This window comes from Triticum dicoccoides, chromosome 2B (assembly GCF_002162155.2).
Source record: "Triticum dicoccoides isolate Atlit2015 ecotype Zavitan chromosome 2B, WEW_v2.0, whole genome shotgun sequence".
Classification (NCBI taxonomy): domain Eukaryota; kingdom Viridiplantae; phylum Streptophyta; class Magnoliopsida; order Poales; family Poaceae; genus Triticum; species Triticum dicoccoides.
This window is the reverse complement of record NC_041383.1, coordinates 536,116,041-536,128,522: the sequence shown is the minus strand read 5'-3', so window position 1 is coordinate 536,128,522 and position 12,482 is coordinate 536,116,041. Positions and strand designations below refer to the sequence as shown.

The window sequence follows — 12,482 nt, the reverse complement described above, 5'->3', positions numbered from 1 at the left end:
AAAAGTGGTAGTACTAATAAACAATACAGGGTTCACAAACACAAATCAAGTACTGAACAATAGTACTTACTATAGACAAGCAAAGTTGCACTAATTAAACTCTGCAGACTATTTCTTGCCACTGACCTACGGGATGAACCCCGCATAACTGACTAGGCCATGGACTTCGTGAGAGATGTCTACATGCACCATCACCATCTTGTCAACCTTGGAGAACCTAACAGAGTGGTTTTTTCACTCATAAACATGATGATGAAGACAGGCTGCGTCAGATTTGTTGGGAAGCTTTACAAGAACCACACCCTTCATAATCGAAGGCACAGCTAGGAAATTGTTGTGGTCAAGTACAACCTCGAGAACATGCCTGACAACAATGCTACAGGAAAACACTAGTTCAGGACACGTGGCGACAAGGGCACATCAGCTGGATAGTTTAGCAGTAGAACTCATCCCCAGGTCTTCTAGTTCACACGGCATGACTTTGAGAACTTCATCTCCACCGCGGACCTGGTTCTAATTCAAACAGAAACCATATTTTATTACTACCTCCGTTCAGAAATATAAGATGATTTTCGATATTATACTCCATATATGACTACATATATGCACAGAAATGAGTGAACAGAGACACTAGAACATGTCTTTAAAGGCATGAGAGCAGAGAGATTACTTGCAGTATCCATAATACAAGTTACTGAGGCAAATATACCCTCTTCAAAGGTAGCATTGATGTTCATAAAGTACTCCATCCGTCCCACATTTATTAGATACATCCGTATCTAGACAAATCTAAGACAAGAAATTTGGGACAGAGGGAGTACTTGAAAGTAATCTATAAGAAATCAGTGTCAACCTCTCGCATGTTTTGGTCAAAAGAGGAATTTAGAACCATCGTTTGGCACACTAAAATCACATGCAAGATCACCCAGAAAGTTGTACTACCAGTACTAGTACTGCGTGTTAGATGAAAAAACACTATCAAGATCGAGAAAAAGATCGTCAACAAGAGACATTACCTGGACTTGCTTAATGAGGGATCCCGGAGAGAGGGGCTTGGACAGGGCGATGGCTTTGAGCTTGTGTGCGGTAGTTTCGGCGGGGTGCTTGCGCTTCTTCGTACCATGAGCCTCGACTGTTTTGGCCAGAGCCATAGACATCACGTCGGCCGGTGCTCTAGCGTCCATCCAAGAGAGGAAGCTGAGAGAGAAGAGTGAAAGGAGGAATGAGATGAGGGAGAAGCGAAGCGAGTGGGGGTTTTCTTCAAGAGAGGAAGCTGAGAGAGAAGAGTGAAATGATGGTTGCTTCATCCGTCCAACTTACTGCTGGAAAGGAGGGGGTTTTGTGATTTGACGGCTCATTGGGCATTACTGCGGCGCTTTGATCGGGGTAGTCTACCGTCACTCTACTACGGAGTAATTTAGTGCATGGCTGGTGGACCCAGGTGCTGGCTGTCCCACACGTCGGCGAAAGTGAGTAATTTAGTGCATGGCTGGAGGAGGATCCACACGGTAGAGCGTGTCCACTGTTTTTCTGAAGAAAAAATGATTACAGCAAGTGTTTCCACTCTTACGACGGAGGAGTGCGAAACACGGCAACCACTTGAACATACACAGTGCTCCTACTACTAGGCATGTGCAGTCGTTCATACGTCAGTACTAGACAATCTTGTTGCTAGTGTAGTAAGATATGACGATAACAAATGATGTTGTGCGCATGTCAACTACTCCTATATGTAACATAGTACCACTTTTTCGACTGTCCGGTCGAGAATGAACGGTGAGATCAATGTTAACAGAAGTAGGTCTACAGTGCACGGAGAGTACGGTGCTACAGTACTCCACAAAACATGACCATATGAAGCACGAATAGTGTTAGGCAGGGTGTATAAAGGGTGCATGGGCTGGGAGCAAAAGTTGTGCAAATAGCAAGTATTGTAGCAAGTATTGTAGCACAAGGGTTCATGCAAATACCCAACTATTCTCCAGAGGTGGAATCTCATTCTGATAACTTATATCTTGTCAGTTCAAAATCATCATCTCTGCAGTTGATAGATGTAATGATTACATATCCATGTAGATCACTAGATTCGGATATAGATGGTTCCCGACAGAACCTCAACTCTGAATTGAGACATACATCGTGTAAAATCAATAAGTCACATGACTTATTATTATCGTCGGTACATTTAGTACAACCGACGTAGTGAGTTCCTTATTCACAAGGATTACTCCTACAATGATGATTATCCATGTTTGTGTGTCTACAATGACGACACATGTAATCATCTAAATGACGGGGTTTAAACTGAATGGTATACTATGTTGTCTATATCCAAAATATATTGGAGAAATTCATTGTGGACAAATCTTATCCATCCATAACTCTCATGGTAGTTCATTCTCTAGACATAGAGAAAGGTCTATAATGCCATTGAATCCACAATGATGGAAATGAGATATTGGGACTCAACGTTCCATAATGCCATTGAATCCACTGAACACAATTGGTTGGTACTCAAGAATATCTTTCGATATCTTCAAGGCGTCAAACATCTTATCCTGGTTTTTTCAGTTTCACAGAAATGTGAACACCGATATCATTGGATACATTGATCAAATCCTCACTATGTCAGATCGTAAACAAGCTTAGTGTTCCTACTAGGTGTGATAGCCCTCTCATAAAGAGTCTTCAAAAGAGTCTTCAACATGTAACTATGAGGCATATCTTGCAAGTCAAATCATGTAACTGGTTTGTTCACCAAGTCTCTATGGGTTTTCTTGTATTGAGTTAAAAGAGACAATAACCATTATATGTTGCATCATTTTCTCTTATTTTCTCTACTGGGTTTCAGGAGTTTTGGCAACATATCAAACAACACTATTCTCCTCACATTTTTACCCACAGGGTTTTTGAGGAGACTTAATAATTGATGAACTATCATAAAATCAAACGGTGATTAAGGAGAGTGTTAAAAATATAACCCTTGTGGTTATAGGGATAATCCCCGCTCCTTTTTTCCCCGTGCGTCACGATGGTTCCCTGAAACGACGCCTATAACCTGACTGTATATTACACTCATTTTTCATTCTACTCTAGATTGTTCTCCTTCGACAAGAGAACATTGTATTTTACTCATTGTGTGTGGTCTAGCGCACTGCATGAGAAGAGATGAGGAGCCCAGAACATTGTATTGCCAAAAAATATATTTCCTATTCGACAAGAACGCCGTCCAAATTAGCCCCAGTCTTGCATTGGACAGGTCACAGGTGCATGTGCAGTGAAGGTCGCCTCTGAAGCCAGAAAAGCAAGAGACTTGCTCCCCCTAATAGAAAAGAAATTGCCAAGAAAATTGATCCAAAAACTACCAAGAAAAGAAATTGCTCACGCTCGGCATCAATCAAACCAAACCAGGCAGAGTGTTTGCCTGCTATTTTACTCATTGGCAGATGCCATCAGCATTCAACATGCAACCGGCAAGAAACTGCAATCTGAATAAACCCCCACCTCATCAGTTAACTTACATCCCGCATGCGACCAGCAAGAAACTCGGCCTGTCGTTAACTTAACCGAGCAAGATCCTAAAGCTTTCTCTATGTAATCCTGACCCATACGAACGAACAAATGATCCATATATACAACTGGCCTGCCACCAGTACATATTCTCGCGATGATGCTACGGGATATAGCGAAAAACTGAAACTTTGAGTCATTTTCTCCTAAAACTACCTACCCTGACATCTGCTGCTAAGAAGTTGAAGGGGGCACTGGATTCTGCAGCACCGCGTCGAGTTGTGGAGTCGCAGAGATTGTGATGTTCTCATAGGGCTTCTCCTGATTCACATCTATCAACCCGCGGCTCTTGAGGATCTGCACAAGAGAGGTACGTAGCTTATTAGCATTTATTTATTTACCATGAGTATACAAGGAGTACATGGTGCGAATCTAAACTGGAAATTTGCAAGACACAAACAACTATTGGTAAGAATAAGAATGGAACAAATGTGTTGTCTGCAAATTCTTGAGGCCCGCATTGCAATGAAAGAGGACACCGGCATCAAATTATATTGCAGAGAAGAATAATGAAAATGTGATGGATATGCATAAATATGTAAAGACACTGAGTGATCGATCATTTGTAGCAATCCAAGCCTTTTATCCAGTTCAATCTTTCAAGAAAAGGACAGCTCAACTAGGAAACAAGCTTACCAGAGTTTCATAGAAGAATCTTGCTGTGGTTTTCCTCTTGCTGCCTTCGAGGGCCTGGCCGAGCGTCACGGGGACATTGCTTTGCTGCTGGCTCTTCTGGTCCAAGAATAGCTGATGAAGGCACTTTGCTACTGCCCTGAAATAGTGAACCTAGAGAGTAAGTATTACAGGCAGATAACAGCAGGAAGAATACAAAGGAAAAGCAACAACAATCTTGTTCTCACCTAGTTCTTGTTGAAAGCGGGAAATCTGCAACAATAACAGTGGGTGGTGTATCAGAAGAAGCACAAACGTCAAACAGCACAAGCACAGCAGTATAAACTACTATAGGTTGTGAACATTACCTTCATCTCTGGCAGCATTCTCTTCATCCATAGGAATATCCTGCAACCAGAGAACATTCTCAAATGAATAAAGTGTAGTGTAAAACCATAAATAGAATCCTTTTTGCCACTGAGTTTAGATGTAGACGTGTGCTTACCGCATCTATGTCAGCAGTCAACGATTCATTGCGCAATGCACTGTGACTGGTTGATTCATACAATCTCTCTTCTGGCAGCCCTGATTCCTCTCCATTGACTAGTGTGCTGTTCTTTTCATAAGGTGTATCATCATTGCATTCACAAACATCTTGACTTTGCTGACTTTGATTGTAGCACCCAATAGGAGTATGGATGCCATTTGTCAGTTCATCTGGGACACATTCTGTTTCTTCATTTGCAGCTTCCTTGTGGGGATTGTTGGATTCAGCAGGTTCATATGAAAGACACTTCTTTGCTTTAACGGATTCCCCGCATGAGGCATCGGCTGTAGTAGAATTAAGGCGCACTGTAGTCGAATCTGTTAAAATAAGATGATCAGCTAAGCTGATGACTAACGTTTGCATCAATAACTGAGCCTGACTAGATGAATGATTGACTTACATTGAAGAATTGGCTCAATGTTATCACACTGAAGAATTGGCTCCATGAAAGTATCCTGCAGAGAACGAAATCTTGACTCCCTCCAAATCTGATGGCGAGTGTGAGGCGCCTTCCTTCTTTTGACAACTAGATCCTCTACACCAACCCCGTCTACAATTTCTCTCATCGTGCTGTAGGGGGGATGTTCCAAAAACAGTATGAATGGACCATGTATATAGAAATTCAATGTTCCATCAACATACTGCGGTATCACCTTAAAGAAAACATGCTAATGTGGCAATATTATAATTTGCATCGACCATGCATTTCATTTTACATACTACGGAATCACCTTAAAGAAGCATGACAATGCAGATCAGCCCCTCCCAATTCTCAAACAAAAAGAGGAAACACCTTAAAGAAGCATGTCAATGCAGATCAGACCACTCCCAGTTCTCAAACAAAAAAAAAGGTTTGCAACATCTGGAAGAGCTTGTGCAAGCTAGTTATTTTACAAACTCATTGTGTTGTAGGGGGGATGTTCCAAAAACAGTAACAATGTTATAGTATGAATGGACCATGTATATAGAAATTCAATGTTCCATCATACTGCAGAATCACCTTTAAAAAGCATGCTAATGTGGCCATATTATAATTTGCATGTACTACGGAATCACCTTAAAGAAGCATGACAATGCAGATCAGCCCCTCCCAATTCTCATACAAAAAGAGGAAACACCTTAAAGAAGCATGTCAATGCAGATCAGACCACTCCCAGTTCTCAAACAAAAATAAAATGGTTTGCAACATATGGAAGAGCTTGTGCAAGCTCTTCCATATTACTAACTCATTTGCACCATACAAACTTCTTAAGCTGATAGAGAAGTTCAAACTGGCTGCTAGATGCATACAAGCACACAGGAATAGGCAATGCAACAGATGAAAGAGCTTCTACAAGCAAGTTACTGTACTTACTCATTATCAAGGACAACATTCTCATCCCACAACACCCAAACTTTTCTCTTATTGTATAACCCCCTCCTCCTTTTTCTGGTAACCTGGCGCTTCTCATTTTGAGCAGGTGTTGCAACACCAAATTTTTCTAGTACATGAGATAAATATGTCACAAACATGAGCAAGATAATGACAATAAGTAGAATAGGAACTTCTCACAAAAGTTAACCTGAGGCTCCCTCTCGCAAGGGCTCTGGAGTGGAAGGTTCCAGAGACTCTTGTTCCTCGATGTCAGGAATTTCTACAGATAGTGTTGTGTTCGGTTTTCCTACCGCTAACCCATTTTCTGATTCTTCGACTACAGGATGATTTTCATCAAGATCTGCAGACACCACATTCTCCACAGCATTCACAGGTCTTTGCATTTCTTGATTCCTGCATCAATGCATGCTTAATAATGTCAAATTACAATGATAATTTTCAGAATTATCTTGAAGTAAAGAAAGTTTGATGTAACAAAAGAAAGGGAGTAGCAATACTCACTCCGGCAAAGGGGTAGAACAAGACGGATCACCATTCTCTTCACCATTCACTTCTCTTCTAGCTTCCTTCACCTCTTTGCTTTTCTCTGGAAGCTCACTTACTTCAGCCATCATATCCATCGCCTCAGGTGGAAGAACACTGTTTCATAGTCTCGTATTAGCAAACAGAGAGGAACAAGTTTGCTCTTATGAATGAGTCGGGAGAGGGGGTGACAGTTCATATACTTACTCCTTCACTGGTGTAAAGCAAGCAGGATCAGCATTCTGACTTTCATTTTCAAGTTCATCCCCTATGTTACTCAAGTACAGAAGATCGGTGACTTCATCAGCGACACTGATCATTTCAGCTGGGATGCTGCATCAAGAGATCAGCTCAGAAATCCACTGGAAGTAATCTTTTAACACCATTAGGTAACGTAGCCTATGTACTTACATGCATACTGGCACAACGTAAGCAGAGTCCAGATCAGCATATGGCATCCCCTGATAAGACTGTTCCATTAGATAAATCTTAAGTTTTAGTTTCTCAAGACAAATAAGGCATGAAAACAAGAGGAAGCTGACAGTATTGCATGTCACCTATTGCTAATGCAAAGGAACAAACGTATCTAAGGCAACACACGTGGGTGGAATAATTTACAAACCACAAACAAAATGGATACTTAACACCTTAATCGGAAAATTCATGAAACTACTGATACAGGACCATGGTAATCAGGTAAGGTAACACGTGGAACCTACTGTGGTCCCCATCGGTGGTAGAACAGGATCAATCGGTGGAAGGTACAGGTCACTTAAACTGCTGCCTGATGCATGCAAGCTTAGTAATTCTGTCTGCCTGGGAAGTATCGCATTTATAGATCACATTAGGTGGTAGGCGCGTGCAGTAGGAAACTGCTGCCTAGACTACATAGCATATTTTTTGGCAAGCTCCCCAATTTCTTTGTTTCAGATGTTATAAGAAGCATTTCACTCTATGCGCATACATGTCTTGATTATTCAGTGAATGGTAGGAAGGAAGCTGGGTACCTCGTAAAAATTTGGCATACGCTGATGTTCATCTTCCAGCAAAGTATCTGCACAAAATAATTGAAGGTCATAAATGATTCCTTAGCAATAACAGCAACATCAAGTTGCAGCATTTGCTACCTTGACGAGGCAATTGGTGATGATCATCATTGTCATCCTCTCTGCAGAGGAATTTAGAAGGAACAAATGAGACACCACACTTGAAGTAACAAAGAAATGAAACTAGTTTACGGCCATGCTTGTTCATTACCTGTCTTCAGGTATCTGCAAATCAAAAGAGTCGAGCTCAAATCTTTTGGGTACGGTGAAGATTGGTGGAAGGTCAGCTGGTTCGTCCAATCCTGGGACTTGAACTACAGCAACTCTTTTCGCTCTTCTAGTGTCTTCTTGGTCTAGCACCAATCTTCTTGCACAAGCACCTTTCTTCCCTCGCTTTAGAACTTTCTTCCCTCTTACAGTTGATTCAAAAAACTGATTGCTGTCATAGCAGAGGTATTCCACCTTCTTGGAGTAAATCCTAACAACGCCAAGCAGAAGCAGCCCAAGTATTCTGTATGTGGTTTCAACGTCGGGCAAAATCTTGTCTGCCATGAACAGGAAATGTGTGAGCTAGTCATCACAATACTATCAGAAAGAAAGAAAATACTTGAAGGGCTATGTCTGTCAACAGAAAGGCGCAATATTTAACGATATTCAAGCAGTTTCCCAGTGAATTAAATATCATTATGTAGTTTTTGTCGACAGTAAAGTTGGTTCACATGGTATATTCAGTTGGTACCTGAACCTGAAACTCAGTTCAGGTTCACGCCTGGATAACGTATAGATTAAAAAAAAATCATATGCCAAAAGTTCTCACCGGCCAAGAGCCGTGAACCCCAAACCATCCACAAAGATCCATAACCTTCCGTTGGCCAAAACATCCCATAGTCAGGTTAAGCTTTTTATCAACATCCTAACATTCATCTTCTAATCTTTAAAAAAAAACTGCAATATGTTCGTTTCCCCGGAAGAAAATGTGAAACGAAATTTGCGAACAGTGATGCTTACACTCCACAAGAAGATAAAAAAAAAAAAAGATAGATGTGCACATCGATGCTTCCTAAAATCGAGAAGAAAAGGTTGAATCACCACTCCACCAACCACAACCTATTAAGGGGAACCGAAGTCACGAGAGAAAAGAGTGGTTCTCTCTTGGTCTTCTTTTTGGGGTGAAGAACCAAAGATTCTCCTCTCATCCTTCATTCACAGTGCAAGATATAAACCCCCACATAAACCCTCCCAATCTACTGTTCCACTCACCCCAGATTAGAAACCCGTATCTCCTCCAAGCCCTTAACCAAGCCAGGAAAGAACATGAGACCGCCAGAAAAGAAGACTTCTTTTTCCCCACAAATTGGTGAGATTTCTCCTCACCGAGGCCCCAACCAAACCCAAAAAACCCACAAACCCACAGAAAAAAGAGGGAGCTTTTGTCGCATTGCAGGAGGCGGGTTATGCGGAGGCAAACTAGGCGTGATATCGCTTACCGACGGAGGAGGCGACGTCGGTGCGCAGGACCTGGTCCCTGGTGAGCGCGGCGACGCCGCGGACGCCCGCCACCCACACCGCGCCCAGCGGGCCCTTCTTGGACAGCATCGTCTTGGAGTAGAACATCGCGCCGGCGCCGAGAGCACGAGCAGCCACCGGACACAGGCAGGCAGGCAGCAGCCCTAAATCACACTGCGAAACCGAACCAAACCAAATTCCGCAATGAGGCGCCGGGCGCGAGGCAAATCGAGCCAAGAAACGGGGGAGAAAGAACCGCGCAGCGGCGAAATCAGAGAGCAGATGGGGGAGGCAGAGGCAAGAACCGACCAGAAGCGCCGCGGCGCCGGCCAATGCCCTCCGTCGGCGGTCCTCTTGCGAGACTGCGGCGATCCTCTGGGGGCGGGGGCGGGGGCGGGAGTCGGAGCCGGAGCCGGGTGGGGAGGCGGAGGAGGGAGCAGTGTGGGGTAGAAGAAGGGGAGGCTGGCTTCTAGTGGAAGGAGGAAACCCCAGGCGCAGGGGGAGTGGAGCAGAAGGAGGAGACCGGAGGGGGAACGCCTGGCGAGGGGGAAAGACGGGAGCGCCCCTGCTGTCTTATGATGTGAGACGTTGGGATGGGAGGCTTTCGTTTTGGGAGGTTGCCTATTTTCTTGCTCCTTTTGAATTTCGTGTTTAATCAGTTGCCGTCTTATCGGGGCACGGAAAACGGAACGGTTTTAATGCCCCGTTCGATCTTCTTCTTTGCAACGGTAAGTTTTTGGATTTTGTACCGCGGCGGAGAGCTCTGGAGCCGTTGTGGCTTGCGGTGTGAAAAAAGTTAATGGAAAAAGTTAATGCGGTGTGAAAAAAGTTAATGGAAACAAACATCGACGGGATTATAGATAGACCTGGCATCAGATCAGATGATTATAGACCGTTGCGCTCCTTAGGTCATTTTAATTTATTTACATTTTTTTGTTTGTTTTGCTAAAAGAGCATCAAAGCTCTATATCAAACATGTCCGGAAATTAAGTTTAAAAAAACATGTCCGAAAATTACATTACACCTCGAAGAAAAAAAAGGAAATTACAACCAAGTTTTTGGTGTTCACCGCGCCTTCTTCCTCTGGGATCCGGGGTGACCGATGGTGCACCATCGTCACCGCCGCTTCGCTGCCAAAGCAAGCCACACCTTCTATATAGTCAGGAAAGTCGTCGAGGCTTCGAGCAGAGAACCAACACCCTAAAGAAGAAGCAACAACTCTGGCATACAACGATCACCGTCGATGCCTACCGAGCCGACACACCTTGCACCTCCTGAACAAGACCTCCGTTGGCTTCACAATGACGGACGAAGAGAACGCTGGTGCAACGGGGCCGGAGCCAAGAGAAAAGAATATGATGTTGGTGGCACCGCTGATGGATGTCAAATCACTAGCACTCATACTAGCTAGATACATGACCCAAGAAGAGTAGAGACAAACCATCCTCATGGACTCTCGCTGCCATCGTCGTTGAGGATGTTGTCACCAACGAACGGAATCGAGGAAACCTTATTCCCCAGCATTATAGTCGCCACCTCAGAGTCGCCGTCGAGGTGGAGTTCGGGTAAACTTAATCCACTAGTGGCGTCATCACTTAATCCATTGGTAGTGTCGTCAGTGCCTTAGAGTCGTTGTTGGGAACGCAATTTGTAAACAAAGATCCGGGGTCCCCAACCTCCTGCCGCAAGAGCTAGAGACAGAAAAAGGGGATCATGAGCGCATCCCTTTTGCCAAAAAAAAGAAGGGGAAAGGTTTGAGAATTTTAATTTTATTTCCCTATAAAAGTATTAAAACCCTATACTTAGCCTCTTAAAAAAATTCTTGCCAAATAAAATATTTTATTCTTATGATGGACGAGGTTCCTAAAAATGAAAAATTACTTATGTTGGATTGCATATCAGAGAGAGAAAAAAAATCTTGGCCCAAGTTTGGCAGCATAGTTTTTAAAATGCAGTGATCTAAGACCTTAGTATTTTTTATATTAAAAAGCTCAGTACTGTAACATTCTTTTATTGCGAGAATGGTATTCTAACATATGTGGGCAATGAATGCCTCATTTTTTTAAACAAATTTTTCTCAACTGGTTTAGAAAAAAAGAGGCATCCAAAAACATCGATGTTGACAAATTCGAAAGAAAAAAAACCTTGGTTCCTGAAAAATGTTTCCTAAAACTTCAGAAAACCCATACGTTAATAAATTCAGTGGTTTTCTAGCAGATTTCGAGTTGGCCTTTACTGGTTAGATGACCATCGCTTTTGAGTAGGTCTGTGTTGCATTGATGTATTTGTACATCTCAATATGTACTACACTATCCATAAAAAAAAGTGTATACTATTCTCACCGTTCCTAAATATTTATCTTTTAAGAGATTTCAACAAATGACTACATACAGAAGCAAAATGAATGAATCTACGTTATAAAATATGTCTATATACATCTGTATGTGATAGTCCATTTAAAATCTCTAAAAAGACAATTATTTTGAACTGGAGGGAGTACTACACTAGCAACCAGTTGCAACAAATTTGGCCGTCCGCATCTGGATGCATAGACTGAGAGATGCAATAAATCTCTTTCTTTTTCTTTCAACAAAAGAAGAAATGTGTACTCCGAACCACGTTAATAAATTGAACTTTTTTTTTCTTTGCTTTAGCTGATACACGGATGATTTCCAGCGGAAGATTGAATGTACAATCGCATCTGAACAGCACTCGGTGGGTCGCACCGGGGAGCCCTCTGCGGTAATTTTGCTTTGACGGATGACTACGAACTTCGGATGAGCGACGGGACCTGAACCCGAGACGGACAGGATTTACTAGAGACGGCGGGAGAGAGCTCAGGCGGTGGTCGCCTCATCGGTGCAGGCCAGGTAGTGTTCCGGGCCACTTGCCGGCCACATATAGGCGGCGAAGTGCTTGTACGGTCTCGGTGTCTGTTAACTGCCGGGCCCATATGTTCCAGCGAGGGCCTTTGGCTGGTTACCACGTGGACGTCACACGTCACAACCACGTCCACCGGCAGCAGTGAGTCCTGTCGGCGAGAAACATAGTTGTTTCCGGGAGCGTGCACCGCCGGGCGAACTGTGATGTGAGAAGGTTCGTGAGAAGACCACATTCTACCGTCTCAGAGCATAGAAGATGTAAATTAGGAGATCTAAAAATTTACGTCTTCAAAAGATGCATTTTACATCTAAAATAGACAGTTCCAACGGATGACGTGAATTAGTTAGTGATGTAAAAACACAACTTCAATAGATGATGCAAGTGGAGATGTAAAGATTAGAAATGGGGCAGCTGAGCGGCG

General features: G+C 43.0%; 1 protein-coding gene across 2 annotated transcripts; it reads right to left on the bottom strand.

Moving 5' to 3' along the window:
• Positions 1–3,397: 3,397 nt before the first annotated feature.
• LOC119364697 (sister chromatid cohesion 1 protein 2-like) lies at positions 3,398–9,710 on the bottom strand. Of its 2 annotated transcripts, none has more exons than XM_037630197.1 (16): positions 9,488–9,710; positions 9,160–9,352; positions 7,884–8,217; positions 7,754–7,794; positions 7,634–7,680; positions 7,038–7,096; positions 6,834–6,959; positions 6,606–6,743; positions 6,292–6,497; positions 6,084–6,210; positions 5,130–5,299; positions 4,688–5,046; positions 4,551–4,590; positions 4,431–4,455; positions 4,207–4,342; positions 3,398–3,867 (listed from the first exon to the last, which is right to left on the bottom strand). In XM_037630197.1, exons 2-16 carry the CDS (start codon positions 9,284–9,286, stop codon positions 3,745–3,747), a joined length of 2,058 nt encoding a protein of 685 aa, XP_037486094.1. In that variant the 5' UTR covers positions 9,287–9,352; positions 9,488–9,710; the 3' UTR covers positions 3,398–3,744. The 2 variants fall into 2 exon arrangements, with proteins under 2 accessions (XP_037486094.1, XP_037486095.1); XM_037630198.1 differs by having other exon boundaries at positions 7,038–7,087.
• Between the last annotated feature and the right edge of the window lie 2,772 nt (positions 9,711–12,482).

What these genes read in the sequence shown, in the direction of transcription:
- LOC119364697 (XM_037630197.1), bottom strand. Translation starts at nt 9,286, where the DNA reads ATGTTCTACTCCAAGACGATGCTGTCCAAGAAGGGCCCGCTGGGCGCG. An exon ending in TGCTTTACACCAGTGAAGGA is followed by an intron (nt 6,744 to 6,833) that starts GTAAGTATATGA and finishes ACTATGAAACAG; the next exon opens with TGTTCTTCCACCTGAGGCGA. An exon ending in GATTCTTCTATGAAACTCTG is followed by an intron (nt 3,868 to 4,206) that starts GTAAGCTTGTTT and finishes TCTCTTGTGCAG; the next exon opens with ATCCTCAAGAGCCGCGGGTT.